The sequence below is a fragment of the Rattus rattus genome, chromosome 1, assembly GCF_011064425.1.
Source record: "Rattus rattus isolate New Zealand chromosome 1, Rrattus_CSIRO_v1, whole genome shotgun sequence".
Classification (NCBI taxonomy): Eukaryota; Metazoa; Chordata; class Mammalia; order Rodentia; family Muridae; genus Rattus; species Rattus rattus.
The window spans coordinates 189068534-189094275 of NC_046154.1; the positions used below are offsets into that span (position 1 = coordinate 189068534).

At 45.3% G+C, this 25742-nt stretch overlaps 2 protein-coding genes across 2 annotated transcripts in view; one reads left to right on the forward strand and one right to left on the reverse strand.

Moving 5' to 3' along the window:
- Positions 1-1895: 1895 nt before the first annotated feature.
- On the forward strand, positions 1896-20705 carry Csrp2 (cysteine and glycine rich protein 2). The gene is made up of 6 exons (XM_032912286.1): positions 1896-2025; positions 13447-13559; positions 16505-16673; positions 18899-19028; positions 19798-19891; positions 20410-20705. Exons 2-6 carry the CDS (start codon positions 13448-13450, stop codon positions 20484-20486), a joined length of 582 nt encoding a protein of 193 aa, XP_032768177.1. The 5' UTR covers positions 1896-2025; position 13447; the 3' UTR covers positions 20487-20705.
- A 2222-nt stretch (positions 20706-22927) lies between these two features.
- Zdhhc17 (zinc finger DHHC-type palmitoyltransferase 17) overlaps positions 22928-25742 on the reverse strand; it is a 62890-nt gene continuing 60075 nt past the window's right edge. Inside the window, exon 17 of the mRNA XM_032912296.1 lies at positions 22928-25645. Coding sequence (XP_032768187.1) covers positions 25507-25645 — 139 coding nt within the window. The 3' untranslated portion in view covers positions 22928-25506. The remainder of the gene's footprint in view (positions 25646-25742) is intronic.

The window sequence follows — 25742 nt, forward strand, 5'->3', positions numbered from 1 at the left end:
TCCACCCAGAAAGACACACTTCCTCTAACGAGGCCACGCCCACTCCAACAAGGCCACACCTGTTGGTATTCTAAGCTCCACCCCCACAGCTACCCCGCAACAGGCAGGTATGCTCCGCCCCACAGTTGCCTGGCAACAGCCAGCTGTGCCTGACTATTTAAGGAGCTGTTTGCCTCCTCCTTTCTCTTGCTCTTTGCTCTCCTCTCTTTCCTGCTCTCCCCCTCTTCCCCTTTGCCCCTTCTCCCCCCATTCTCCTCCCCTTCCCTCCGCGTGCTCATGGTCGGCCTCTACTTCTCCCCTCTTCTACTCTTCTTCTCTCATTAAACCTCTCCACGTGGCACCTTGTTGGTTTGATGTGTTCTGTCTGTACGGGAGCCGAGTTTTAAACCCCAACAAAGCCTACTAATAGTGCCACTCCCTGAGCCTATGGGGGCCATTTTCCTTCCAACCCACCACAACATTCCTAAATAGCTTTGCTTCACTTGAAAGGTTTTGATCTTACAATATAGGGACAGAGAGTTTAGCAGAAAGGCAACAGGTCGGATCCTGAGGCCCCTTCCACAAAGAGACTCTAGTTGACCTCAGGAGTTGCAGAAAAAGGACAATCGTTTGCTGGAAAACGTACCGGGAACTACCCTACTTCCTTCTGTGAAAACAAACCAGAAACTCCTCTGGAAAGCACAGCAAGTTGCGGAGGTAAAGCCAACAGATTGGAATGGTGAATGTAAGAATTGCTGGTATTTAGAAAAGCTCACAGCAATCTGGGGAGATGTCAATCACTACTTGCCGTGTTTTCACACAGTACTTGGTGGACAGAGAATCTGGCTGCAATTACGAGCTTATTCTGGATTAAGCCCAGCATACAACATAAAACAGTATCATAAGCTAGGCCTGTACTTTGTCACCAAACATACACCCCAGAAGAGCGTTCCTTAATTCTGCCTACCCGCACCCACCCCAACAGGGCCTTTGACAACATAAGCGGGACATTTTCTTTTATTGTAGCAACGTGAGGGTACTGGCATCTAGTAGGTAAAGTCCTCCTAACCCCCACCAAAGAATCAACTAGCCTGTTAATAGCATGATGTTGCACCAGGATAAAAGGGGTGATTGATTTGTGACAGAGGGGAGTAGTTTTAGTCGCTGCCTATTGGTGGTGGTGGTGGTGGGGAAGCATTCTTCAATACTAAATCTTAGGCCAACCCACTACTGATGACAGAGAAGTGGATCACCAGATGTCCTAGAATACAAACCAGATAGAGATGACATTATTTTTCTTTTTGTCCAGAACAATATGTCACCTCGAGCCCCGATTTTAGGTCCTTTCTGCTGTCATCGCAGGCGAGACCTCCCTGGGCTTTTCTGACAACTGAAAACAATTGCAAACTGAAACCCGAAGCCTTTTGGCGCCAGGGTTTCTGAGTGGGCTGTGGGTTTCTTCCCCCTCAGCAATGAGTGGTGGGGAAAGCAAAACACTTGGGGAATGAGGTGTTTTCATAACGTCATTTGTTTAGTCTAGATGTGGAATGTGGCTCTTTCACGACAGGAAAGCTGTGGATTCCAGAAGCTGGGATTCTAACCAGAGACTATCCTGCATCGGGGAATCCTGCACCCCTGGAGGCTAATAGATGACGTTTGCGCCGTAGAGGGTGGCGGGAACCCCGTGGGGCGACACCGGGCCGGCCCTGATTGCTCGGGAAGCCCCGGGGCCGGAGAGTGGGAGCAGCCGGGGATGGTAGGAGACTCCGACGCGCGGGAAGCCGCAGGAAGAGGCGGGATTCCGGTCTTTTGTCTCGGGGCCAGAGCTCAGAACCCGCAGCGGGAGCCTAGCTCAGCGCGCCGGGCGGAGACCTTCGGAGACCCGAGGGGCGTGCCAAGCGATAGGCGTGGCTAATAAGGCCACGCCCAACACAGGTCTTTAAAACCAGGCGCGCGCGGTCCCGCCAGTCTCCGGATCCGCCCGCGGCTTTCCTCTGTCTAGACCTCGCTAGCTCCGCCCGCCGCGTGCTCCCGCCTCCCACTCGGGTGAGTCCTAGGAAGCCTGCCGCCCCGGGGTCCCTGTCATCTCCATCCCTGCTCCTGACTGTGCTCCCACCCATCCTCCCACTTCTGCCCCATTGCGGGGTCCACTAGCACACCAGCTGACGCCCCCAGGCCATCCCTGCCCTGGGACCTGGTGTCCTTGGGGCAGGTAAATCATCCCCCGTGACCTTTATTTTCCGATCATGTTCTCTGGGGGAGAGGCGAGCTGGGAGTTTCTCGTGGCCACCAGTCCCTCTTTTTGTAGCCCCAGGCTCCCTCCCAGGGCTGATTCTCGCCTTCGGGTAGGAGGGGGTTAGAGGCTTCGGGGCTCCTCTACCCCAAGGGTGTGCATGCTCAGCCCTGCGGACCTTCTCGGGAATTGGGTGGGTGCTCTGTGGTGGGCGTCTCCGTAACCCGCCGAGCTCCAATTCTTCTCCTGGCGAAACGGAGCTCCTGGCCATCGCCTTTGTTCGGTGGTCTCTACCCACCCGGCACAGACTCTTAAATACAGAAGAAACCGTAGTGAAATTCCAGTTGAATATTCCCAGCTTTTCCTGCTACTTTCTATGTTTAAGGTACAAATAAGGATGAAACATTGCTTGGTTCTGAAATTCTGCAACAGGTCAAAAAGTCACAGTCTGGGTTCAGAGCTGAATTCTGGTATAGGCATGGGGGGTTGTAGGGGGAAGTGCTCTCGAAACTTCTGCCCCCTTGGAAGCCAGGACTTTGAACTTTATTTGTTTACATGATTACTCAAAAGTTTGACCTGTTTTGTTTGGGCTGCATACATTTTTACTTTATAAGTGCGTTTCGGTACAGAGGCGGGGGAGGGGCATACTGGATGTAGTAATTTTTTAACTTGAGCAGCAAAAATAGTTAAATTATTGACTTTCCCAATGTGTGTTAATCTCTACTTAGATTAAAAAGGGGGAAAAAAAGGAATTAAGAAAGGACAAGAGTCTTGTACCTAGATTCTTCAAGAACGAGTTAAATGGTAGATTTCAAAAGAAAGACTCATACAGTCTCAACACTTCATTTGCACACACGTGATATTTGGGACCCTGTTCTCTGACGTTCCCTTGTAATTATTGCTGATAATTCTTTCACTACTTCTCAAGGCTTTTTGATCCAGGTATTCTTTGGATAGCCAGGTGGCCATAGGCGTATACATCCCATGAGTCTCTGGAACATTGTTTGCTTAGTTTTATCTTGAATATGTTTGGAGCATACCTCAGTACTTGTTAACTGAATAAAGAAGGAGGGAACAGATGAGGTGCAGTTGCTAGGAGCCGTAGATTAATTACCAATTAACAGATTTTAGCCAACACAGTTTTTTTTTTAACACCATAAATTGCTAACAGATTCCTCCCAATTTTGTTTCGAAAATTTTGGCTGATATAGAATATGTCAAGACCATGCACAAGTCAGCACTGATTGGAGGACCATCCTAGTGAAGTTACACAGTCTTGGACTTGGGAGAAACTGTTATCTTTATTAAAAGATAGCATAAATGTTCGTATCAAGTAGGGGGACAGGATACTAGGTCCAGGCATAACCCTGTCAATACATAGCTATGGAGAGCCCAAGCCCTTTCCTTTCCTTTCTGTCACAAATGAGGTGGATGAATGAAATGGAGAGAGGGAGCCCTCTAAGGGAGAGGAGGCATAGTGTGGAGAGGGCAGAAATTGAAGTGTGACTCCCAAGTCAGTACCTGTTGGTTCGGTGCCCCTAACAAGTTAATACTGTCTGGTCTCAGGTACTTCCTCTTATGAAATAGGTCTAATAGCATCTTTGCTGGGGGCTGGGGGGAGGGAAAGGGTGTGTGTGTGTGTGTGTGTGTGTGTGTGTGTGTGTGTGTGTGTGTAATGTGTAAGTACAAGGTTCAGCCTTAGGGATATGTATGTGGATACCTTGTGATTTTAGACCACCTTCTGTGCTTTCTGAAACTTGAAGGGAAATAGTTCTTGGTGGGAGTCTCCTCAGAGAGAGATGACTTCCACTTGAACACCATCTCCCAGTCCTTCCCTCCATCTTCAGACCTTCAGAGGCTTCCTCAGGACTCCCTCACTGCCCACACTGGCAATTTGCTTGCCACCTCCTGGGTTCTGTCAGGTGGGAAAAACCTGCGCTTTTTGTCGTGTGTTGTTTGTAGTACTTGGGGGCTGAACCCAGGACCGTGTAAACATGAAGCAAGGACTTGGAATGGAGTCACAATCAGCCCTTTTCATTTCGAGACAAAGTTTTGCAGTTTCCGAGGCTGGCCTTGGACTTTACTTAGATCGTCCCGTCAGAGTCTTCCCAACGAGCTGGGATTACAGATCCGTGCCTGGTCCAAAACGTTTTTCAATTTACAAGATACAGCACGTGTGACTGAGTTTATCAGTCCCCAGATTTAAAGGAGTTGAATTCCTTCCATTGAAAATCATGATCTAGGGGACTGCTCCTCATTCCTCAGTCTAGGGAAGCAAGGCACAATCTCTGGCTGTTACACTGTACTGTTGTAAGCTGTCCAGGAGGAACCATAGCGTATTGTGAGTCATTTGCAGAGACTGCTGGGTCCTTGCGCTTTTGGGAGCTCCTTGTGTCAACAGAACTAATTGCTTTTGACTAGTAATAAACATTCAGACAGATTACGATACGTCAGGGTAAAGGGCCTTGACAGTTAACTGTAGGAGAGGTTTCCTGGTGGCTTCACAAAAGATGGAGAGACTTGAACCCAGTGTAGCAAGTACTCCAAATCTTTGGCAATAACCATAGATGGTAGTGCCACTGTCTCTGTGGCTGGCGGTGAGCTATTGGTGTTCTAAGTCAGATTGGCCATCTCGTTGTCATAGTTAATATTTACCAGCTTTTCTAGCCATAAAAATGGGAATCATGGTAATGCCTACTGCAGCTGTGAGGACTGAATAAATGACTTAACGTAAATGAGTATGGCAAACATTACAGGAGTACTGGTGATTATGGCTACCTGCTATGTAACAGACACTATGGTAGGAGTGTTTTGCAAATATTGTTTAATCTCAGAACAGCTCTATGATATAAATAAGTGTTATTTTCATTTTTAAAATAAGAGAACCAGCGGGTAAAATGCTACCAATCTTTATCATTTGCCAAAGAAGCAGGAATCTTGGCATCTTAATCTAGGTTCGCACTCCATGTAAAGAGGGTGAAGATGTTGAATTGTTTGAATAGTCTGGTATCTCTGGTCATAATCACAGATTCAGGATTGCTCTGGGGTATGTTGGGTCCAGAGATTACCAAACTTACAGCATAGCTGCGTTTAATTACAGAATGTGACTGGGCAGGTACCGCCCACATCTCTGTCAAGAATTTTGCTGTCCTCCCGTGGAAGGCATTGTGGTGAGGACATGCATATTAGTTAACACAAAGAGGCCAAGGTCACTGGGTTGAAGGGAGGTTTCTTTCCGTGGTGAAATTAGACTTTGGTGAGCAGAGAGGACAAGAAGGAACTTCTTGTTGAAAAGTCACAGTTTCAAGGCATTGACTGCCCTCACTGGACGGAGGAGACCTGGATGGGCAGGAATCATTTATTCCTGTGCATGGAATATGGGAACTCAGAGACGGAGAACTCTTGGTGACTTGAATGGTCTTGACCTTTAAAGTCCTTGTTAGGGGGAACAAATCAGAGGAGTTTTAGGGATGGCTTCGGAACATCAGTCTGAATTGCTACTTTGGAGGTCAGTGACCTCAGCAGGCATGCACGGTTGAACTTGGTGCCATATCTAGGCCAAGTGGTGTTCCTGAAGAGGTGGCCTTAGTGGAGTCACTGGCCCTTTCCCAGGTACTTACACTTGCTATCTCAGCTCAGGGGGTCGCAGCTTAGAGGTTATGGACTTTGCTAGGTTCGCACGAGTGGGAACTGGCTTTCAGACCTAAGTACTTCAAGTTCTAACTTCCACACTCATTGTGTCGGACTGGGAGTGTCAGTAGTCTCGTGGTAGTGTGTATTTCAGCATTCACAGCAGACATTGTCACAGTGATCTTTCGTGTACAACTGGCACTGAGGTTAGGCTTCCTCAAGGGATGTGCTGTCGTGGATATGCAAGATAAAGACATCTCAGTAAAACTAAAACCGTGATACAATTGTTTACGTAGTTTATGTGTGTCTCTGCGTACGAGTGCATGTGTGTGCGTGCATGTGTGATGTAAACACTCTTGTATGGGTGTGGCATATTCAGGTGGAGGTCAGGTCAGTGTTGGTGTCTTCCTTGATCCCTGTCTATTTTATTTATTGTTTGCTTGCTTGTTTACCTATTCATTTTGGTTTTTCCGAGGAAGGGTTTCTCTGTAGCTCTGGCTGTCTGTCCTGGAACTCAGAGATCAATAGACCAGGCTGACCTGAACCCAGAGATCTGCCTGCCTGTGCCTCCCAAGTGCTGGTGGGCCACCACTGTCAGGTTTATTTATTTTGGATAAACTATGGCCTGACCCTGCGGCTCTGATGGCTAGTCACACGAATTAGGGAGATCTGCCTGTCTGTTTCTTCAGTGTTCGGACTGTATGCACACTGCTGCTATGGCCAAGTTTTGTGTCCGTACGGGGATCTGAAGTCAGATCCTCATGAGCTAGTGCTGCCAGGCACTGTGCAGACTGAGCTGCCTCAGTCCTGTCTGAAGTTACTTCATGTGTATGGATGAATGATATGATATGTATGATATGTACCACGGGAGTGCTTGGTTCCTGAGAAGTCCAGGAGATGGTGTAGGCTCCCTGTAAGTGGAATTACAGAAGGTCAGGAGTGGCTGTTTGGGCGCTAGGAACTGAACCCAGGTCCTTTGAAAGAGCAGCAAGTGCTTTTAGCCACGGAGTCACTTCTCCAGCCTGTTTACATATCCTTACCACCAAAGATCAAGTCCCTACGAAACTGACACTCTTCCTTATAACTCTGTGTGTCTGTGTGTCTATATGTGAGTCTGTATGTGAGTGTCTGTGAGTGTCTGTGTATGTGTCTGTATGTGAGTGTTTGTGTGTGAGTGTCTGTGTGTGTATACGTGTGGGAGGGTGTGTTTGCCCATGGCTGACAATGTCTTTAAGCTGTCCATTTCATAATTTTTGAGACAAGGTCTCACCTGGCATGGAGCTCAGTGCTCTTTGGTTGGTTGGTTTGGGTTTTGGCTGGACTGGTTGGCTAGAGAGCCCCTGGGATGCTCCTGTTTCCTACCACCCCTAGCTCTGGGACTACAATGCATGCCATCCCTCTTCTGTGGACGCTGGAGATGTGAACTCAGGGCCTTCCTCATGCTTGTGCAGAAACTCTGGCTAATTGAAGCATCTCTCTAACCCCTAACTCCTTATCTTCGGCTCCCAAGCCAGAGTTTGGTATTCAGCTTATAATGTGGTTTGGTGCTTTGGTTGGAGTCCAGATCATCAGACCCGACTGTGTGAGACATGTGCTCACCGAGGTTCGCCTTCAGCCCCTAGGATACAGTGTGGAATTATCTTTATATTGAGCTCTTCATAAACTGCAGTTATACAGTGCTTATAATCCACCTCTCCCCCGGAGGAACCTAGGAGCAGAAATGAATTTAGAAGTTAGACACTGGATGAAGGAGGGAGTGAAGTCAGATGTCATCATAGGCGAGGGCTAGGAGGATAAAGAGAGAGAGAGGAATATTTGTAATGAAGTTTATGGATTCCTCTGGGCTTCGTGGCATATGGCCTGTAATCCCAGCTACTTGAGAGGCTGTTAGGATCTCAGTTCATGGCCTCACAGAGCTAAGAGCAGGTTCATGGCTAAAAGAAGCAACAGCTTAGCATCTCAACATTTTTAAAAGTAAAAACTAGGCCCGGGGCTGTCACAATGGTTGAACACTTGCCTTGCGTGTGTAAGGCCTGGAGTTCAGTTCTCAATAGCACACACAGCAGCTGAATATTGTGAAACGTGGAGAGCCGCTGTCATGGGATTGTCTGCTATCCCAAGCCTGTCCCAGCAGATTCTGGGAGCTCTGTAAAGAAGATACTGCTGTCTCCATTTCCGGCAGACACTATGTAACACTTTGTTACAACTGTGTTACACTGTGTTCGCTACATGGTTACTCAGGGCCAGGGTGAAGGTCCGGCTTTCTTAGAAGGGCGGTGATAGAAGTGGTAACAGTTTACCAAGACAGGATGACTCCTTTCTTGGCACCACTGTGTTTACTAGCTGAGAATTAGGCTGCATAAGTAGCTGGAGCAACAGAAGGAAAATCCCCAGGCTAGCAGAGCTGCAACCTAGTTTCCAGGAGCCATTGTATTAGGGACAGTATCGCTAATGAGCATCCTTTAACAAGCCACTCTTCCCCAAGTGTGGCTCAGATGAGGCTGGTGTATACAAATTCCCCCCTTTTGAGAGAGTAGACAAGTTTCTCGGGTAACAATGAAGCCTTTGATGTGGAAGTATCGAAGCTGGAAGCGTTTAGATTTTAAATCTGGATGTGTTCACAGAGACACCCGAACTCTTAGTATGAGACCAGGTGACTTAAACTCCTAAACGGGGGCGTGTACACTTAAACACAGAGTTCATGCCTTTTAGGTGCCAAAAACAGAACCAGCAGGACAAGAATGACTTGGCCTATGGCGCTGGAGAGATGGCTCAGTGGTTAAGAGCACTTGCTAATCTTGCAGAGGGCTGCGATTTAGTTTCCAGGACCCACATGATAGCTCAAAACCAGCTGAAATACCAGTTCCACAAGTCTGTTGACCTCTCTGGCCTCTATAGGCATTGTACCCAATACGTAGATATGTGCCAAAAAAAACCCACTCAAATATAGAAAATAAAAGTAGATCTAATGTGTGCACGCATGCACACACACACACACACACACACACACACACAGAGAGAGAGAGAGAGAGAGAGAGAGAGAGAGAGAGAGAGAGAGATGGCTTGACCCTTGTGATCACTTTGCAGGTCTTAACGTCACCCCAGGTGAGTCAGATTTAGCCTCCAGTCATGTCGTCTCAGAAGGGTGGGTCTCTTGTATTTGGATTGGTGTTTTAGCCTGAGGAGAAGCAGGAAGGGAAGGAAAGGTTCCACCTATGTATTGACATGTACACCAAGCAGTTCAGTCCAGTGCAGTGGGTAAATTCTAGTTCTGGAAGTTACATTGAAAACCCAAGAACAAGATTAAAAGCAGAAAAAGTCCACGTTTGGCCTATGCCGCAAGATGTGTGGAAAGTGGGAATTTCTCTGCGCTCTTAACATTCTGTAAGTGAGGGCATGGGCTTGGGGAAAGGCACGCAGCGCAGATTGCTCCGTGCAGATCGGTCTGTTCTGATTAAGGGCAGCTGTTGTAGAGGAGCCGAGCCAAAGACTTGGAGGAAAACGAAGCCTTGCATTTCTTAAAAATATGCACGGCAATGCCAAGAGTGACAGAAGTGGAAGGTTATCGTGTGTTCTCCTGCCAAATTCAGGTCTCGTCCATAGGGGTTCAGGCTAAATGTGTGAAGTTGAACTTCATTTCTTTAGACAGCCAGTGCCGTAAGTGGGACCATTGTTGTACGTTTTAATGTTCAGGAAAGATGATTATGAGTGACTAATCAGCAAAGCCTTTTATTTTTTTTTTAAACACTGGGGCTCTGCAGCTATGCTGTTTGAAGGTTGTTCTCTGGGTTTTCTTAGGGACAGACGCAGGATTTTATCTTATCTTTACAGCACCCCTGTCGTGGTACCCTGCTAGGATTATAAGACGAGCGCAACACTGGAAAAAAAAAAAAAAGCCCAAGCCAGTCAGTCTCTCTGCCTTCCCCCCACCCCCATCATGGAATGCAAAACATATAGCAATTGACTATAACTACCCATCAGAACATAAGTCTGACTGAGGCTTTCTGAAGGATGTGGGGGGTGGGGTGTTGTTGTTTGTTTGTTTTCTTTGCCTATAGCAAAGAAGAGGTTCTTCAAAAATCCTTACAAAAGCCCTTAAGATGGATGGGACCTTAATGTCTATGTCTAGATCCAGGCAACAGGGACTGGAAGCAAGTGAGAGAAAACCGAGATGCAGTAGAAGCAGAAAAGCTAAGAACATAGTAAGCAAGATGCTATAGAAGGCCAGGGCGTTTCCTGAAAGCAGGCATGCTCGCACCTGGGCCGCAGTGATGCACACCTGCGTAAGAGCAGACTTACAAGTGAATGTCTGGTAACTGCCACCACATACAGAAAGGGGGGGACACACTAACCCCTTAAACGAGAATCAGACGGTTTTCCACTGGAAAGAGCAACCTAAATAAATGGTCTGTTAAATATGTCTGAGCGTCATTCAAGGACAAGTTGCTCTAACCTTGGTCTTGATGGAGCTCTGTTTCCTCATTGACATTGCTCCAAAGACAGGTACCAGGGTCAAAAAAAAAGCTGGCTACTAGGACGATATCAAATTGCCCATGCTTAATATGATGGGGCACAGCTCAATAAGAGTAGTGCCTCAATAGCCAACTGATTACTTACAAGTCTGGTCTTATATGACCTCTAGTCTCATGAGGGACCCTCCAGCAGATGTCACTTACCTCCATGAACACTGCAGAACACAGGTAGGTAACCTTAGAGGCCAGCACAGTCGCTAGCAATCACTAATTGTACTGCAAACTCAAGCCGGTGCAGGCTGTTGGAGCTAGGACTCTGTGTCTTGGGTTTATGGTCAGGCTTAAGTTTCAATCAGAGTTTAAACAATAAAGCACCTGTTTTCACAGAAGGGCATAAAGGACAGACACAACATCAAAAGGGGAAGCGGGAGCGGACGGCTTCATGGTAAGCCTTGTAACACTTGTAGACCCTTGGATTCCTTTTATGCCTGTCTAGGCAGAAGTGGTTTCTTTTTGCAAATTGATACCAGGACTTAGTGCTAGTTAGTGATATCAGTCAGGTCTTTGTGTGGAAAATTGTTAATACTGTTTATTTCAAGGAGCAGGCTCTGGTCTCACATAGTTGGAAGCTCAGATTCAGTGGCTCATGTAACGAAGGGGTTCGGAAGAAGCTGAGTATCACCAAATCAGGAGCTCCAAGGTTCAGCACGTCTCTCTTCCTAGCTCTGGCACCGTGGGGCCTTGGGTCTTTGTTTACAGTAGCCAGGGCTACTCTTTAATCACCCCATTCTAAAGCACTGCTCTGGGTTTACCTTTCACTGAGCTGGACTGGCCTCCTGAGGTCTGTATTCATACCTGGTTGAGGGTTGCCATGGTGTGAGTGGTCGGTTTGGTCCAGAATGACTGCTGAAACCCAACCCCGGGGAGGCAGGGCAGGGCAAAGCAAGATGAGGACTAAATGGATTGATGCCACTCTAAAAAGGCTTGTGGGAGTGGGTTTCCTTTCTTGCTCTTCTGCCTTGTGTCTCTGTGTTGAAGACAGTTCTTTGAAGCAGGGACCAGGGTTCCTCAGACAGACACCAAGCCTTGGTCTTGCATGTTACTATCTTGATAACTCCAAGAAATGCACTTCTGTCCTTTACAGACCATCCAGCCTGAATCTGTTAGAGCAGCACAAAACAGGCTAAGACCGGCAGAGTCAGTGCCCCGGAAATCAGTGCTCTCAAGCTGTACTCGGTGGAGCTCTGTGCAGGGATCCCGCTGATATGACCTGTTTTGCTCACCAAATGACCTGGCACGAGCCCAAACTCCCACAGCAGAAACAAGACACTGGTGCCCGGATTGTTTCTTAGCAGGCATTGCAGATATCCGGGCTCTTGAGAAACTCCAGATAGTCTCTGGTTGGCCAGAGCCTGTCTTTGTCTAGCTCAGCATGTAAGCCCCTTCCTCCTGCCTCGGGGGATGTGGGGTTCATCCTTTCTTGCTATATTGCCAAAACCAGGCTTCTGTCCATACGCCTACATCGAACAATGCTGGGTCTGCCTGCCTGGCCTGTCTCCTGGCCCCTTTGTTGACGACATGTTATTGTGTATCAGGATTAGGGTTTCCTGAAGCAGACGATGACCACCACACTCATTGTCATCGTGGTGTAGCATTCAATCTTTGGTGTCTTTGCTTTTGCTATAGCATACCTGAAGCTGGGTTCCATTATAAGGGAGTTTGTTTCGGCTAATAGTTCTGCTGTCCCACGTGTGGTAGTAAACTGGAAGGGTACATTGGTGCCTTTATACGATGAGGATGGAGAAGTGCCTTCGAACAGGTCTCTACTGTGAGAATTCACCCCCTCTGGTCATGGAACCCCCAGGAGACAGATGCTACCACTAGGCCCCCACGCCTAGTGCTGCCACATAGAGAAATTAAATTCCGGCAGTTGTCATGAACACTAGTGACACTCGAACTCAAGTTTCTAATCCCTTGCCTGAATTTTGACTTGATCATTTCAAACCTATGTGAACTAAGAGAGATGCTCCCTCCACACTATGCTGGATAAAAGTCTAGGGGCGGTAACCAGAAGAGGGACAAAACACCTTGTATTAACCGTATAAATATTTAATAAAGGTCTCGTCAGGAAACCTAATTAGGTCTGGACCCACTTAAATGGTTGTGTGGGAAATCGCCCTCTTTTAAAGATGGAAGCTTTCCCCTGCCTACCAGGACCTCCGTGTGTTTAATTAAGTTTGCATTTGTAAATGAAATGTCAGCTTTTATAACCAGCCATTTTTCTAAAGAGGCAAGGGCCACATCCAGAAACTTAGCAGGCAAAGACTGCAGGTAGCCCTCACAGAAATGTTGCCCTACATCACAGACGGTCTGGGATTCCACATCACACCAGACCACATTTGGAGGCTGTCCCCACATACTTGGACAGTCACTGCCGAGGAGGGTCTGGATAGCCTTTTCTGTAGACCTGACAAACCTGCCAGAGTGGGAAAACCAACTGTTGGCTGGACTAAGGGCTTTCGGGGTTAGTGAAGCGCACAGCAACTTACTTGGCAGCCATCTGGACATGTTTGTTGTGGTGACCGTAGGGCTTCCATTGCTACTGTTGTAGCCACAGAAAGCTATGTGAGCTCTAATTGGACTGAACACCATCGGGTCCACATAAGTATGTTCATTGCTTGTGTACAGCAAATGTCTTTGCAGTGAATTAAACATGTAGCAAAGGACCATACCTAAATGTAAGCCGAGTTTTTAAAAGGTTCGTTAAGAACTGGGTGTGGGAGAGGACAGACAGACAGTGTCTGCCTCTCCATGCCCGTATTAATTCCTGTGGATTCTAGGGGCTTATTCTGCATTGTACTTTGGTGACCTGTCTCTTCCACTGGATGCAAGGATTCCTTTGTCTTCTAGAAAAAAAGAAAAAAGAAAAAAAAAAAGCGGCTGTCTGAGCCAGTTTCCTAATGAGAGCTATAATTTGGGAGTGGAGATGAAGCTATTTTGGAGGAACGCAGGCCTCTGAAAGATGTGGTTTGGGTGGTTCACGGAGAAGCTCGAACTGCACCGTCTCCTGGGCTAAAACACCCCGTAGGGAACTCGTAAAACAAGCCTCCTAATGCATCCTTTGTTCCGCAGAATGCCTGTCTGGGGCGGTGGAAATAAGTGCGGGGCCTGCGGGAGAACCGTGTACCACGCTGAAGAGGTGCAGTGTGATGGGCGGAGCTTCCACCGCTGCTGCTTTCTGTGCAGTGAGTACCGCCCCTCCCCCTTCAAAACTCGTCTGCGAACAGCTCCAGTTCACCTCCCAAGGAAAAATAACACTAGCTAAGAGTAATCGTTTTAGAGTGACAAGCTTTTCTTCTTCTTTTTTTTTAACCGCTGAGTCATTTTAACCGCTGAGTCGTCTCTCCAGCCCGATAGGTGATTTTTATGTCTTTGATCTTAAGGCACTGAATACTGAGCCTGACCCCTCAGTTCTGGCCATTTGGCCTTTGCTTCTGTCACTTCTGTGTCCCCCGGACCGGACAGTCTGGCACCTACCAAAAGTTTCTGGCGCACTCTGTGCGTTTGGCTTGGTTTGGTGGGTCTCAACCTTCCAAATGCTGGGACTTTAACACAGTTCCTCACGTTGTGTTGACCCCCCCCCCAGCCATACAGTTATTTAAGTTGCTGCTTCATTACTGTAAGTTTGCTACTATTATCGATCGTAATGTGAATATCTGACATGGGAAATCTGATGGGGTTGAGACCCACAGGTTGAGAATCTCTGCTCTACAGTATTGCTTGTTAGTTGCTCATGGCAACACTTAATTTGGAAGAAGAGTATGGGATACCTAGGTCCCTATGGGCACACTGCGATTATCATTTATTAGGTGTGTGGTGTAGAAGGAAGTAGGGCATAAAACAGCATGTATATGTGTGTTCTGAGAATAAACACACCCCATGAGAGAAACAAGAAGAGAAAAAACCCTTCAGAAGACACATAAGCCATTTCAAAAGCCATGGATAGCCTCGTGGCCTGAGAAAGTCATGAGTCAAACGATAGGATTTTCTTTAATGAAGGATCCATGCATGCAGAAATCTGCCTTATTTACAGATTATACAGCACAAAGTACTGTAAACAGCTACATTTCAAACCTAAATTTGCTGGGCCTGTGCATGGTGGTGCACGCCTTTAAACCCAGCACTTGGGAGGCAGAGGCAGGCGGATCTGAACCTGAGGCCAGCCTGGTCTACAGAGGGCGTTCCAAGCCAGTTAGGCGACAGCGAGAAGATACTGAGACCCTGTCTCCAAAAGTTGCCTACACTAAGAATTAAACTTGAGGGAAGAAACTTTCAAATGTGGCTTGTCTTCTTTCCATAGGAGGCAGCATTCATGTTCTCTGGGCTCATGTACAGCGTGTGTTTCACAGACAGTAGAAACTAACAGAAAGCCGTGGTTATGAAAAGTAAAACTGGGGGCTGGAGAGATGGCTCAGTGGTTAAGAGCATTGACTGTTCTTCCAGAGGTCCTGAGTTCAAATCCCAGCAGCCACATGGTGGCTCACAATCATCTGTAGTGGGATTCAATGCCCTCTTCTGGTGTGTCTGAGGACAGCTACAGTATACTCAGATAAATGAATAAATCTTTAAAAAGAAGAAAAGTAAAATTATTACATGTGCTTTTGGGGGTGGGGTGGGGGGTAACTTCATAATGGCTACTATCCCTCAGATTTGGTTGAATTGTTTCCCAAGGTAGCGGATTTTTTTTCTCTGATGTTTTTTGTTTAAGAGAATGTGGATTTCAGCAGGCATGTAACTGAGCAAAATGTTGGAAATCTTGAAAGGCAAATACTTTAGAAATCGTTCTCAGTTTCTTCTAGGGTAAGCCCCCGATGGTTGTCCCATAACAAAACCAGTATTTATTTACTGTCAGGTTTTTACTGTCAGCTCTATTCTTTCCTAACACTTGTCCCCGACGGCCGAAGCCTTAACAAGGTAACTCGGGGTCACGCACAGATCCTGAGAACTTGCTGCAGAGGGACGGGGGATGGCTATGCAGCAGGTCGTGGTTTTAAGCCTGCCATGGTATCTCACATCAGTTCTATCAGTGAGCGATATCCTGAGCCCTGGTTTTTAAGAACAGATGTTGTGTACATTTGCTATGTTAAGACTGTTTGGCCTTAAGGACAGGCAGTTACTATTTTTTAAGCAACTGCATTTCAGTATTGAACCTCATGTTGAGTCCACGGTGGCTACCATTTGTTCTTCTAGAGAACACTTTAAGGTGGTAGAAGCCTGGCATATAAGCGCCAGCTCTTTGTCTGCCTCCCCTCCCTCTTTTCAAGGGGGCAAACCCCTTCTCTCTACTCTACTAAGGTTTGATTTCCTGCTGCCCGATTTGTCACCAGTGAGTTCCCTCACCATGTCTTTTTTTTTTTTTCTCAAGCCAGTTTGAAGTTTTAGAAAGTGAAATAATGTCTGGATATAGCATGATGACATTTGGCAGTTTTATGAAGTAGGGTCTGTAGAAATGTCTTGTGGTAAGAAATCCATCAAGAAAGAATGCAGCCTTCTAAGAGACAGGGAACACAAATGCTGGCCCAAACCACTCGATGAGTTTCAGACCCACTTATCACTGCCGGGAAAGCCGGTGGGGAGGTGGAAGGATGATTTTTCTGTTCTTCATTCTAGACTAGGGCTGAGAGCTAGAATTCTGGATTTAGATGGTTTTTCTTTTTTAAATCCAGAGGATGCTCTTAGGGGTGAGCAGCAGAGGCAACTGCCGGGCATTCACAGCTCTTTGGTTCTTACCAGGCTGTGATGTAGTTAATTTTTTAGTGTGACGGGGCAGGAAGGATGAGTGTTAAAAGCTGAGAGGAAGGGCTTGCAAGTGAGGCATTATTGATTCACTCTTTTAATGGGCACTTCTAAAACTCCCTTCCCTCCCACCAATCGGGAAAGTTTGAATCTCTGACGTTGAAATTTTGACATTCTTATGAAGCTGCTACCATACACACCACTGAATCTTCAGGTGAAGTGGGCTGTGCAGACAGGGCTGTTGGGAAACCTAGGATAAACTGGAACGAGACAGCTTTTGTCATTTGGAGGCACCACTGTTTTAAGTTAAATACACACACACACACACACACACACACACACACACACACACACATTGGAACAATGTTTAAAATCCTTCTTCCCCTGGGCTTAGTGGTTTGCAGGAAAAATTTAGACAGCACAACAGTGGCAATTCATGATGAAGAGATCTACTGCAAATCATGCTACGGAAAGAAGTATGGACCAAAAGGCTATGGTTATGGCCAGGGCGCTGGCACGCTCAACATGGACCGTGGCGAGAGGCTGGGCATCAAGCCAGAGAGGTGAGAGAATGTTTGTTACTCTTGTAAAAGTTGGTAGAGCACTTACTGTCGCTCAGGCGCCAGGAGCCTGCATATTCTGCTTAAACTAAGAAAGCAAGATGTAGCGTACCCTCTACTAAACACTAATGTAAACACTGTGACGTTCTCCAATGTCAAAATATTGACAGTTTTGTATTTAAAATCTCAGTAATTATTGCAGGGACTTCTAGCCCTGGGTTTATAGCATTTTAACTGCTATCACGAAAACGTGAGTCTCAAGGAAGGTGAGCTAAAGTAACATTCCACAGCACTTTGGAGATCAAATATCTTAAAAAATAGTGTCTGAACTATGAGATGCTTCTCGCATGCAATTAAGCCGTCCACGGAAAGTCCTTAGTCACTGTTTCCTCGGGAAATTATGATCCTTCAACTTCGAAATTAAAGCAATTTCCTGCTTCTGATGATTTGAGGGCCAGATTTGAAGCATGTCTTCAGTACCAATACCAGAGGACCCGAGCCTTAATCCCTTCTTCAGATTACCTAAAGCTTTGTTCCCATGCTCGGAATTCATTTGTAATGTCCTCTTCCTATTTCCTCCCTTCTTTCCTCTCTCCGTTTGTGAAATAGGCTCTCCCTGTATGGTCCAGACACAGCCAATAAAGCCCCAGTGAACACTGTTGAAATGTTCTGTACTTTTGTGTTCGCCCATTAAATGTGTCCCTGATTCCAAGGGTTCAATTTGACATTTTTCAAAATACACATTACCCTAAATCTTCCCAAAAATGAAAACTAAATTCACAAGACCTTCTGTTTGTAGCCAGAAGTGGAAAATCACGATGATGAGGAAGCTGCTCTTTCCGCCCCGTCTCCACCTTTTCCAATAATAAGCAAGCTCCATGTGCACGCCTACGTGCAGCGGCAGTCCTGTGTTCCTTCTGGCTGGGCCCTGCTCTGTTCTTCCTCTGGGATCAGGTCTAAGGGATTCCTTCTCCCAGAGAGAAGGAATTATGACTCAACACCATGGCCTGCCTTGGTTTAATACACAGATTAAAGAGCTTCACAGGGGCTCCTTGAGAGGTAGCTCTGAGGGGGAGAACACTGTCATTAAGGCTCACAACTCACTAATCTATCCCATCAGCAAGATATTTAACATCATGAAGACACACACCCTATGAAGTTGTTTAAAAGCCAGGGGGAGATGATCTGTTTAAAGTTCTTAATGACATACCGGGAATTTTTTTCCCTAGGACTCTAATCTTCCAAGTGTTAGATGTCATTTTTAGCAAGTTTTTAAAGATCACTTTAAAAATAATAGTATCAGTAGGTTTGGAAATGATTTGAACATATACCAGTGTTAGGCACAACTGAAGAAACACACTGTGAATCCATACTTTGAATCAGCCACACACACACACGTGACTCCAAGACAGCGTTCTAGCTAACAAACCACGGAGAAAACGCCTGCATGATTCAAACACGGAGTGGTGAGAGGTGAGGGGGCAGCGAAGTCTTCGAAAAATTATTTAACTAAAAAACCCAGCACTGCTGTATTAAGATTTTGACATGACTTCTAGGATCTGTGTACTTCAACGCTGCTGTGCAGCCAGCGAACCTCTTGACTCCAGGCTCTAGTGTGACTGCTTATTAGTGGGGGAATCAATCCTGTTAAATATGATTCACCCTCATAGCCATGAAGAGCGATAAAAATACCACCCTGACACAAGGAGCCATAAAGCAAAGAGCAGACTAACAAGCAGACTCCCAAAAGTGTCCCCACGAAGAAACAGCCGAGTCACACTTCACCTGCTAAAGATCAAATACAGCAAACAATCAGGGAAACATGCCTACCTTCCCCGGCTGTGAAAGTCTGCCAATGTGTCTGCAGGTATTTTAATGCCAGAATTGTTAATCTGAGCCTGCAGTGTCCTGTGACTCACAAAGCTAGGATCAGGTTATATTGCTATGCCTATGGGGGAGAGGTAACCGTGTAGGTAAGGCCAATGCTAGGGACACAATAAACTCTTCACACTCAGAGGGGAAGATACGTATGCAAGTTTTGGGTTCTGCCTGACTTTCTCTAGTACTAATGATTCCAGACCCAGGTAAAGTTAGTCCAGCCATGAGTACTTGGGGCCTTTATTTTCCGAAAATTCTGGCACTGTCCCTGGATGGCAGTGAAGTTCCCAAGTTCCTGTTAGCTTATATTTGGAGAAATATTGCCTCATCTGTTTTCTCCTTCCCCTTAGTGCTCAACCTCACAGGCCTACAACAAATCCAAACACTTCTAAATTTGCCCAGAAATATGGAGGTGCTGAGAAGTGCTCCAGGTGTGGGGATTCTGTGTATGCTGCTGAGAAGATCATTGGAGCTGGAAAGGTAGAGTGCTGTCGCTAACTGGTAACTGTAAGACACACACACGTATGCATACAAACACATACACATACACACACACGCATACACATACGCATGCATACACACATGCATAGACACACGCATACACACATGCATAGACACACGCATACATACACATACACATGCATACACACGCATGCATGCAGACACACACAGACACATACATACACATGCATACACACATAGACACACACGTGTATAGACACATGCATACACACACACAGACAGACACACATACGTGCATACACACACATACACACTTCCATTTCCCACTTAGGCAATGTGTTCTGGTTTAAGATTAAGCATTTCCAGCAAAATTTCCATTGGAATCATTAATTTCTGGAAGTGGGAGCCTTACTTAACCATCATATTTAAAGGAACCTGTTTTCTCTTAAAAGGCCAAACTGCGACAATCTGCTGTGTACAGGTTCTGTAGTTTAATCAGGGCCAGGACACCAGAGGATTGTTAGATACCAAAATTTACCGCTTAATTCTTTCGAGCTGCTAAATTTTAAGCCAGGAAGGTGGCAACTTTGAGGAGCAGAGTCTGCTCCCAGGCAAACAGCCCTTTGTGGGTAGCTAGGATGTGGGCAGAAAGGAGGGCCAGCTTTCCAGCTGAGCCAACCGTAGCATGAGGTTGCTTGAGCAATGGTTTTCCCAAGCCACTTGCAGCATCTAAATCATACCTCTTAGACAGGCCTCTTAAAAGTCCTAATACAGCTGTCTCTTCCAGCCCTGGCACAAAAACTGTTTCCGATGTGCCAAGTGTGGGAAGAGTCTGGAGTCTACAACTCTGACTGAGAAGGAAGGTGAAATCTACTGTAAAGGTAGGAACTCATCTCTGCTGTCCTTTAGTAGCGAACTACCTGCTTCATGAGGCACCTAGTATAAAGCCCGCTGGAAACAGAAAAGGAGTAGACTCTATTGATGTACTGATACCTTTTTGAAAATCAGACCCAGATATGTTAGGATGGTGATTACGCCCTTCCATTCCTACGTGTGCGTAACTCACACGGGGCTGGGAATCTGGCAGAACGGTATGCTTCTGTGGCATTCACAAGGCTGAGCCCCATGCTCGGCACTGCGTCCACGTCTTTTGACTTCCTGCTTTAAGCCCAGCATCTGAGCATATGAAGGTAACACACACAAGTTAGCTGGAACTCACGCAGCTCAGCAGGATCGTCACTAAACTGCAGTGGGAATTCCTGGACCTGATTCAAACAGGGATGCTCAGAGCCATGCACATTTTATATCCTAAACTGACCTCTGGCAGAGCCTCCAGTGTGCTTTTAAATTCATGGGCATTTGTTAATGAACTCTGACTAACTCTCCCTTTCCTTTGTAGGGTGCTACGCAAAGAACTTTGGGCCCAAGGGATTCGGCTATGGTCAAGGAGCAGGGGCCCTTGTTCATGCTCAGTAGTGGTGTAAACCCAGTAAGAATGGCAAAGAATCTCCATTACCAAAATGTGGATGGCCTTACCGCACTCAGGCTGTGCATCGGCCAGCACTCAGCACTGTGTAGCACACACACGCTATGTGCACAATCGGGTTGTACAGGAAGCATTGCACTCTCCTGTCCATCCGCTAACGTTTAAGAACGTTCTTTTACATTTGGAATAAAATTTTGGTTTGATTTGGATAGCGTCTCTTAATTAACCTTTCAGAGGAGCTGTTGCTATTTTAGATGGTGGAAAGTTATCTGGTCCCCTCCTCCAGTGAAAAGCAGTCTCCTGATTTAAAACAAAAAACAACAAACCATCAAGTTGTTAAAAAAGACAGTTCCTTTATGCAGTAGGTGAACATTTACACTTTGCAAGTTGGACATGGTTTTTAAAAAAAACATTTTTACTTTTTAAATTTTCATGCATATACATACAACAAAACAATCTTGTTTGAAGGCACGTTCACTAGCAGTTTCCCAGGCTTCTGCTCCCATGAACAGACAGGCAGATTTAGCTGTCGAGATGCCGTGACTCATGGTTATCGAGCTACAACCACCACTTCAGCTGCCTGGGGCCAGCATTAGCACTCGGCACCGCTTTCCCTTCTGTCCCAGTCAAGCCTGCGGTGGTGACTCTTCATTGTCAGGACAGCTCCTCAGAGTGTAGATGGAGACTACCTACGTCTGTGACACCTGGATGTGAGTGGTGGGCTGGGGAGGTGGCTTGGAGAACGTTGGGGAGGACCCTGCCTCAAAGGTGATCAAGTGAAACACCTGACGTCAGCCTCTGCTACTCGCATGGGGTAGCGAGGTCCCCAGTCCCCACAGGCAGGGGTGTAAGTAAAGCATTACTGGGGCTTGGGCTAGTGCACTTTACACGGAGGGTTTTACTACTAAACTGAGCACGATCTAGCCTTGCCTAACAGATTTTTAAATCTAAACCAAAAAGATAAAGTTTGTCTAAGAATTATGGAACTAAGTTCAAAATGTTTACAAAAATATCTAGGAGTGATGAAAACAAATGTCTAGGTATGAAAAGAAGAGGGAAACCCATTAAGAGCATTCCATCTACAATGCTGGGAACTATCAACAGCCACTAAAACTGACAAAGTATGGGGGAAAATAGGGCAGGGAGCTATGGAAACACTTACCCTGCAGGGAAAAGTAGTCAGGAAGTGCTAGAAACCGTTCGCACAGAAAGCAACAGTGGAAGTCCTACAAACAGGACTTGCTACCTTGCTGCCCACGAGTAGCCGGAACAGCCTAACTAGATTTCTTGGGAGGGGTTGGGGGCAGAAAAATATCTGAAGGATGACTGAGAAATTTCCAAATTTGGTAAATTTGGAAAATCTATAGAACCCTTTTGAGGCTATAAATGCAAATGACTAAGTTCTAAAATAGGCCACCTTTTAAAACTCCATCAAGGCAGGAGTGGGGATACACATTTATAATCACTGCTATAACCCTGGGAGGCAGAGGCAGGCAGACCCGTGGTCAATGTATGGTGACAGCTGACCAATGTCAGTGAAGCTTACTCAGCAAAGCACACGTCCAGGTCAGAGGCAAGGGCTAGAGAGTCAGGGCTAGCCTCCCTGCGTTTGTGACTTAGACCAACGCTGCATGTACTGCTTGCAAATACAGATTTTTCTCCTTTAGAAGCCACATGTATGAAACAAACGTATAAGCACTTTGTGAAGCTGAAGGCCGATTTCCTAACAAGCCCTGTCCCCAGATGCACCACTTTTCCCGATATTCCTATAAACCAGAACCCGACATCTGATGGGAAAGACCTACCGATCTGGCAGGGACAGACTCGTGAATAATGGAGAGAGTGCATCGCACAGGCATGGAGTTCAAACCATTGTCACAAGTTCTAGGCAGTTCTGGAGCCTTTCTATCCCATACCACAGTTAATTATGAACTGAATGTTAGTGCAGCCTGACACCCTATTGACAGCCCCAGCCTCACAGACCTCGGGAAATGAGACTGAGGACAGGAGAGTCTCATTGTAATTCTGCCTTAGGACAGGAGAGTCTCCTCGGAATTCTGCCTTTCAAATTTGCAAAAGAAAATGCGTTTGTTTGCCACGCCTGGCATTTGAAGGACCCAGGATCAAAGTTCGGTAGGAGTCATTTTGTAAAAATAATTCTTTAGACATACTTACATTCAAAATTCAGATTTCTATTCTTCCTGAGGTCCAGATTAACTCCATGATATTCAAACTATACTACGGAAAAAGGTTGTCTTTCTATTGAAAAAGATTTAGACACACTCAGCCAGAAGTTTTAGAATGCCAACAGTCTTACTTTTGCAAATCCCTATAAATCCTGCAATTGATTTCAATCTGATCAAAACAGAAATATAGAATCTTCATATCACATTTTATCAATTTCTTCTAAGTGAATTGAGCAGACACCACATTTAAGAGTCAATATTTATTTTGATTAATATTTTACAAAATTTTGACAGGTTTAAATTATATAAGGAGGACTGGTTTATTAAACACTTTACAAGTTTTTCTTTCCACAGAGTAACACAGTAAGTAGCAGAATAATACTTGGCACAGTTATAAATAAAGAAAATATAAAACAAAAACATTCATAGCTTAAGTAGGATGCTTCTTTATGCCTAGTATTTAAATAAACTCCTACAAACAACAAAAATATGAATGAAAAAACTCCAAAGAACTTAGTCCCTCCTTCCTAAAGGAATCCAACTGACCAGTAAGAATGCCCCTGAAAGGGAACCCTTCAAACACAGCCTGAGAACTGGATTCAACTGGCCCTACACACAAGCCCTCCAGAGTCTCGTCTGAGACCATGTGACAACCTGTTTCGGATGGCGGTGAGACTGAATACTCAGTCCGGCAAGCATCCCCTCCCAAATACTGTCCATGGAGTCACACATCTACGGGGTTTGTCTGCTGTGCTGAGAAGCAGCTCCTGACTGAAAGAATACTGTACCACAAAGAAAGAACATGGTAACAACATTCTTACTCAAACTGAGGAAACCACCACAGTCTTTAACTGTTGATAAAAATGTATCTGATAAAAACTGCAACTGAGTCTTCATGTGAAGTGACTCGAAATATAAAATTAAAACAAATCCTAGCATTTTATAAACTTTGAATTTAAAAATTACCTAAAATTTCCCCCCATTAATAGCCAAAACTAGCAGACATTTGTACAGTTGACCAATTTTTTACATTCTATGACAAAATGGTACAATGCTATTACCACCCCACACCCATCTCTTCCCTTTTCAAAAATAAAGTACATATGCCAATTCTAATATTAAAACCCTCGAGTACAATAAGGGTATTTTCTGGGGGTGACTTAGGGCCACAGAAATTACTATAAAATGGTAGTACCTGGAAATGCTGAGCATCACTATGTACATGTCCGCTGCTCCTCTTAGAGAGGCAGGCGGCGCGCCACTAGACTGCTGTAATACCTGTGAGCAGCATGGTACAGGTATACTAACTTTACCTAGCACTGGACATGCAGTGAACTTGCAGGGTATAGTGCTTATTAACAGCAATATCGAACATCACTAGAAGCTCTTACTATCTCCCTTTTCTTTTGGTTGGATAAAATGAAATGAGCAGCTTTAAAAACACTAACACATATAGACACAAAGAGAAAACTATTTGATAAATTATTTATATACAGATACACAATCTTTACACTGGTCTAGGATGTCAGTCTGACCCTGCCCCTAGCCCCTCCCACAGGTTTCGAACCACAGTTTGCTACAGCATGTCTGAGGGCTAACCCGAGTCTCCCTGTAAACAATATTCATGGAAGCAGTGACAACTCAATCCTGAGGGTGTGGAAACGCTGCAACAGAACTTGATCAGTGCGTCACACTTAACAGTAAGGTCTGAGAAGGCTTCAGAGAGTGTTCCCAACTTCAAAACATATTCAAAAATTAAAACAACCCTGGGGTTTAAATTTCACCTTCTGATAGGTCATTTAAAGAAAAAGAATATCCCTAGCTTTTCATTTATTCGCATGTGCTATGTACAGAGATCATGCTCCATTTTTAGCCTAGACTCCATTATTTTGTCTACAACTTATTTTTCAGCTCAGAATTTAAAAAGCATATCCACTTATCTCTATTAATAAAAAATTTTGCATTAGCTTATTTGTTTTGCTTCTTGTTGAAAATCCACCTTAACTCTTTAAAAAATTGGGCTGTTTTGCACATGAAATTCAATCCTAATCTATGCTTCTCTGGACAGCATCTGCTAGTATACATTCTATGCGGTGTATCATGCATGCAGTAGGGCTTCAAATTTCAACAAAATATTATGACTTAGTATACTCATGCAAGTGCTTTATTATCAGACTATGGGACCTCAGAGCACAGTCACTAGAAATTATTTCGCTGAACTAGAAATAAGCCAGCATCCCAAGAGCTGGAGGCAACAGAAGAGCAAGCCTGTTTCCATGAACATTATTTTCCCGTGCCTTGGGGACACAGTACAGCAGACCTCTAATAAAACCACATGATTTTCATCACAGTATTTACATGTACATCTAAAATGCACATAATACTAGTCATCGAGTTAAGACAATTTTCTTGGATTAAATGCAATACTCTTAAGTACTGCACAGTACAATTTAGCTGTATAACATAAATTTAGTTTGAGTTATAACAACATTTATCCTCAGTATGCCATCTCTAGTAACAGAATAAGTTCAGATTTTCATGAAAAATGTTATGAGAACAAAACCAAAAAGTAGAGTATGATGTGAATTCAAACATTAAGAACTGTGAAAATTCCTCTTATGATCTTTTCTTCCTAGACGTGGCAGTGTGTTCTGTCCATGTTTGCTTTTGTTAATAAAGTACTGAACGAAGGCTGTCAAGTTCACGGTTAGCCCTACATATAGCATGCTATTTGTTCCAAGGATATGGATCCCAGGGAGAGAGACAGGGACAGACAATCTTCAGGCCCCACTCAGCAGCAATGTTTCCTGGCATACGGATGCTGCTACACCAGCTGGTACCCAGATCCTGATATTTGGTCATACTCTATTGTGTACTGCCTGGTCCAGTCCACGATAACAGGACGAAAGAGGCCACAGCATCGAAATTCAAAGAAGTCTATAATATTCCTTACACATCCATGGCTAAAATCAGACCCCAAAAGAAAGGAGAATTCAGTTAGTATGAATGCCTTAGTGATGTCTATACACTTCTTATGCTAACATTTTTTTCTAAGCTTAA

What these genes read in the sequence shown, in the direction of transcription:
- Csrp2 (XM_032912286.1), top strand. Translation starts at nt 13,448, where the DNA reads ATGCCTGTCTGGGGCGGTGGAAATAAGTGCGGGGCCTGCGGGAGAACC. An exon ending in CTGGGCATCAAGCCAGAGAG is followed by an intron (nt 16,674 to 18,898) that starts GTGAGAGAATGT and finishes CCTTCCCCTTAG; the next exon opens with TGCTCAACCTCACAGGCCTA. An exon ending in AGATCATTGGAGCTGGAAAG is followed by an intron (nt 19,029 to 19,797) that starts GTAGAGTGCTGT and finishes TGTCTCTTCCAG; the next exon opens with CCCTGGCACAAAAACTGTTT.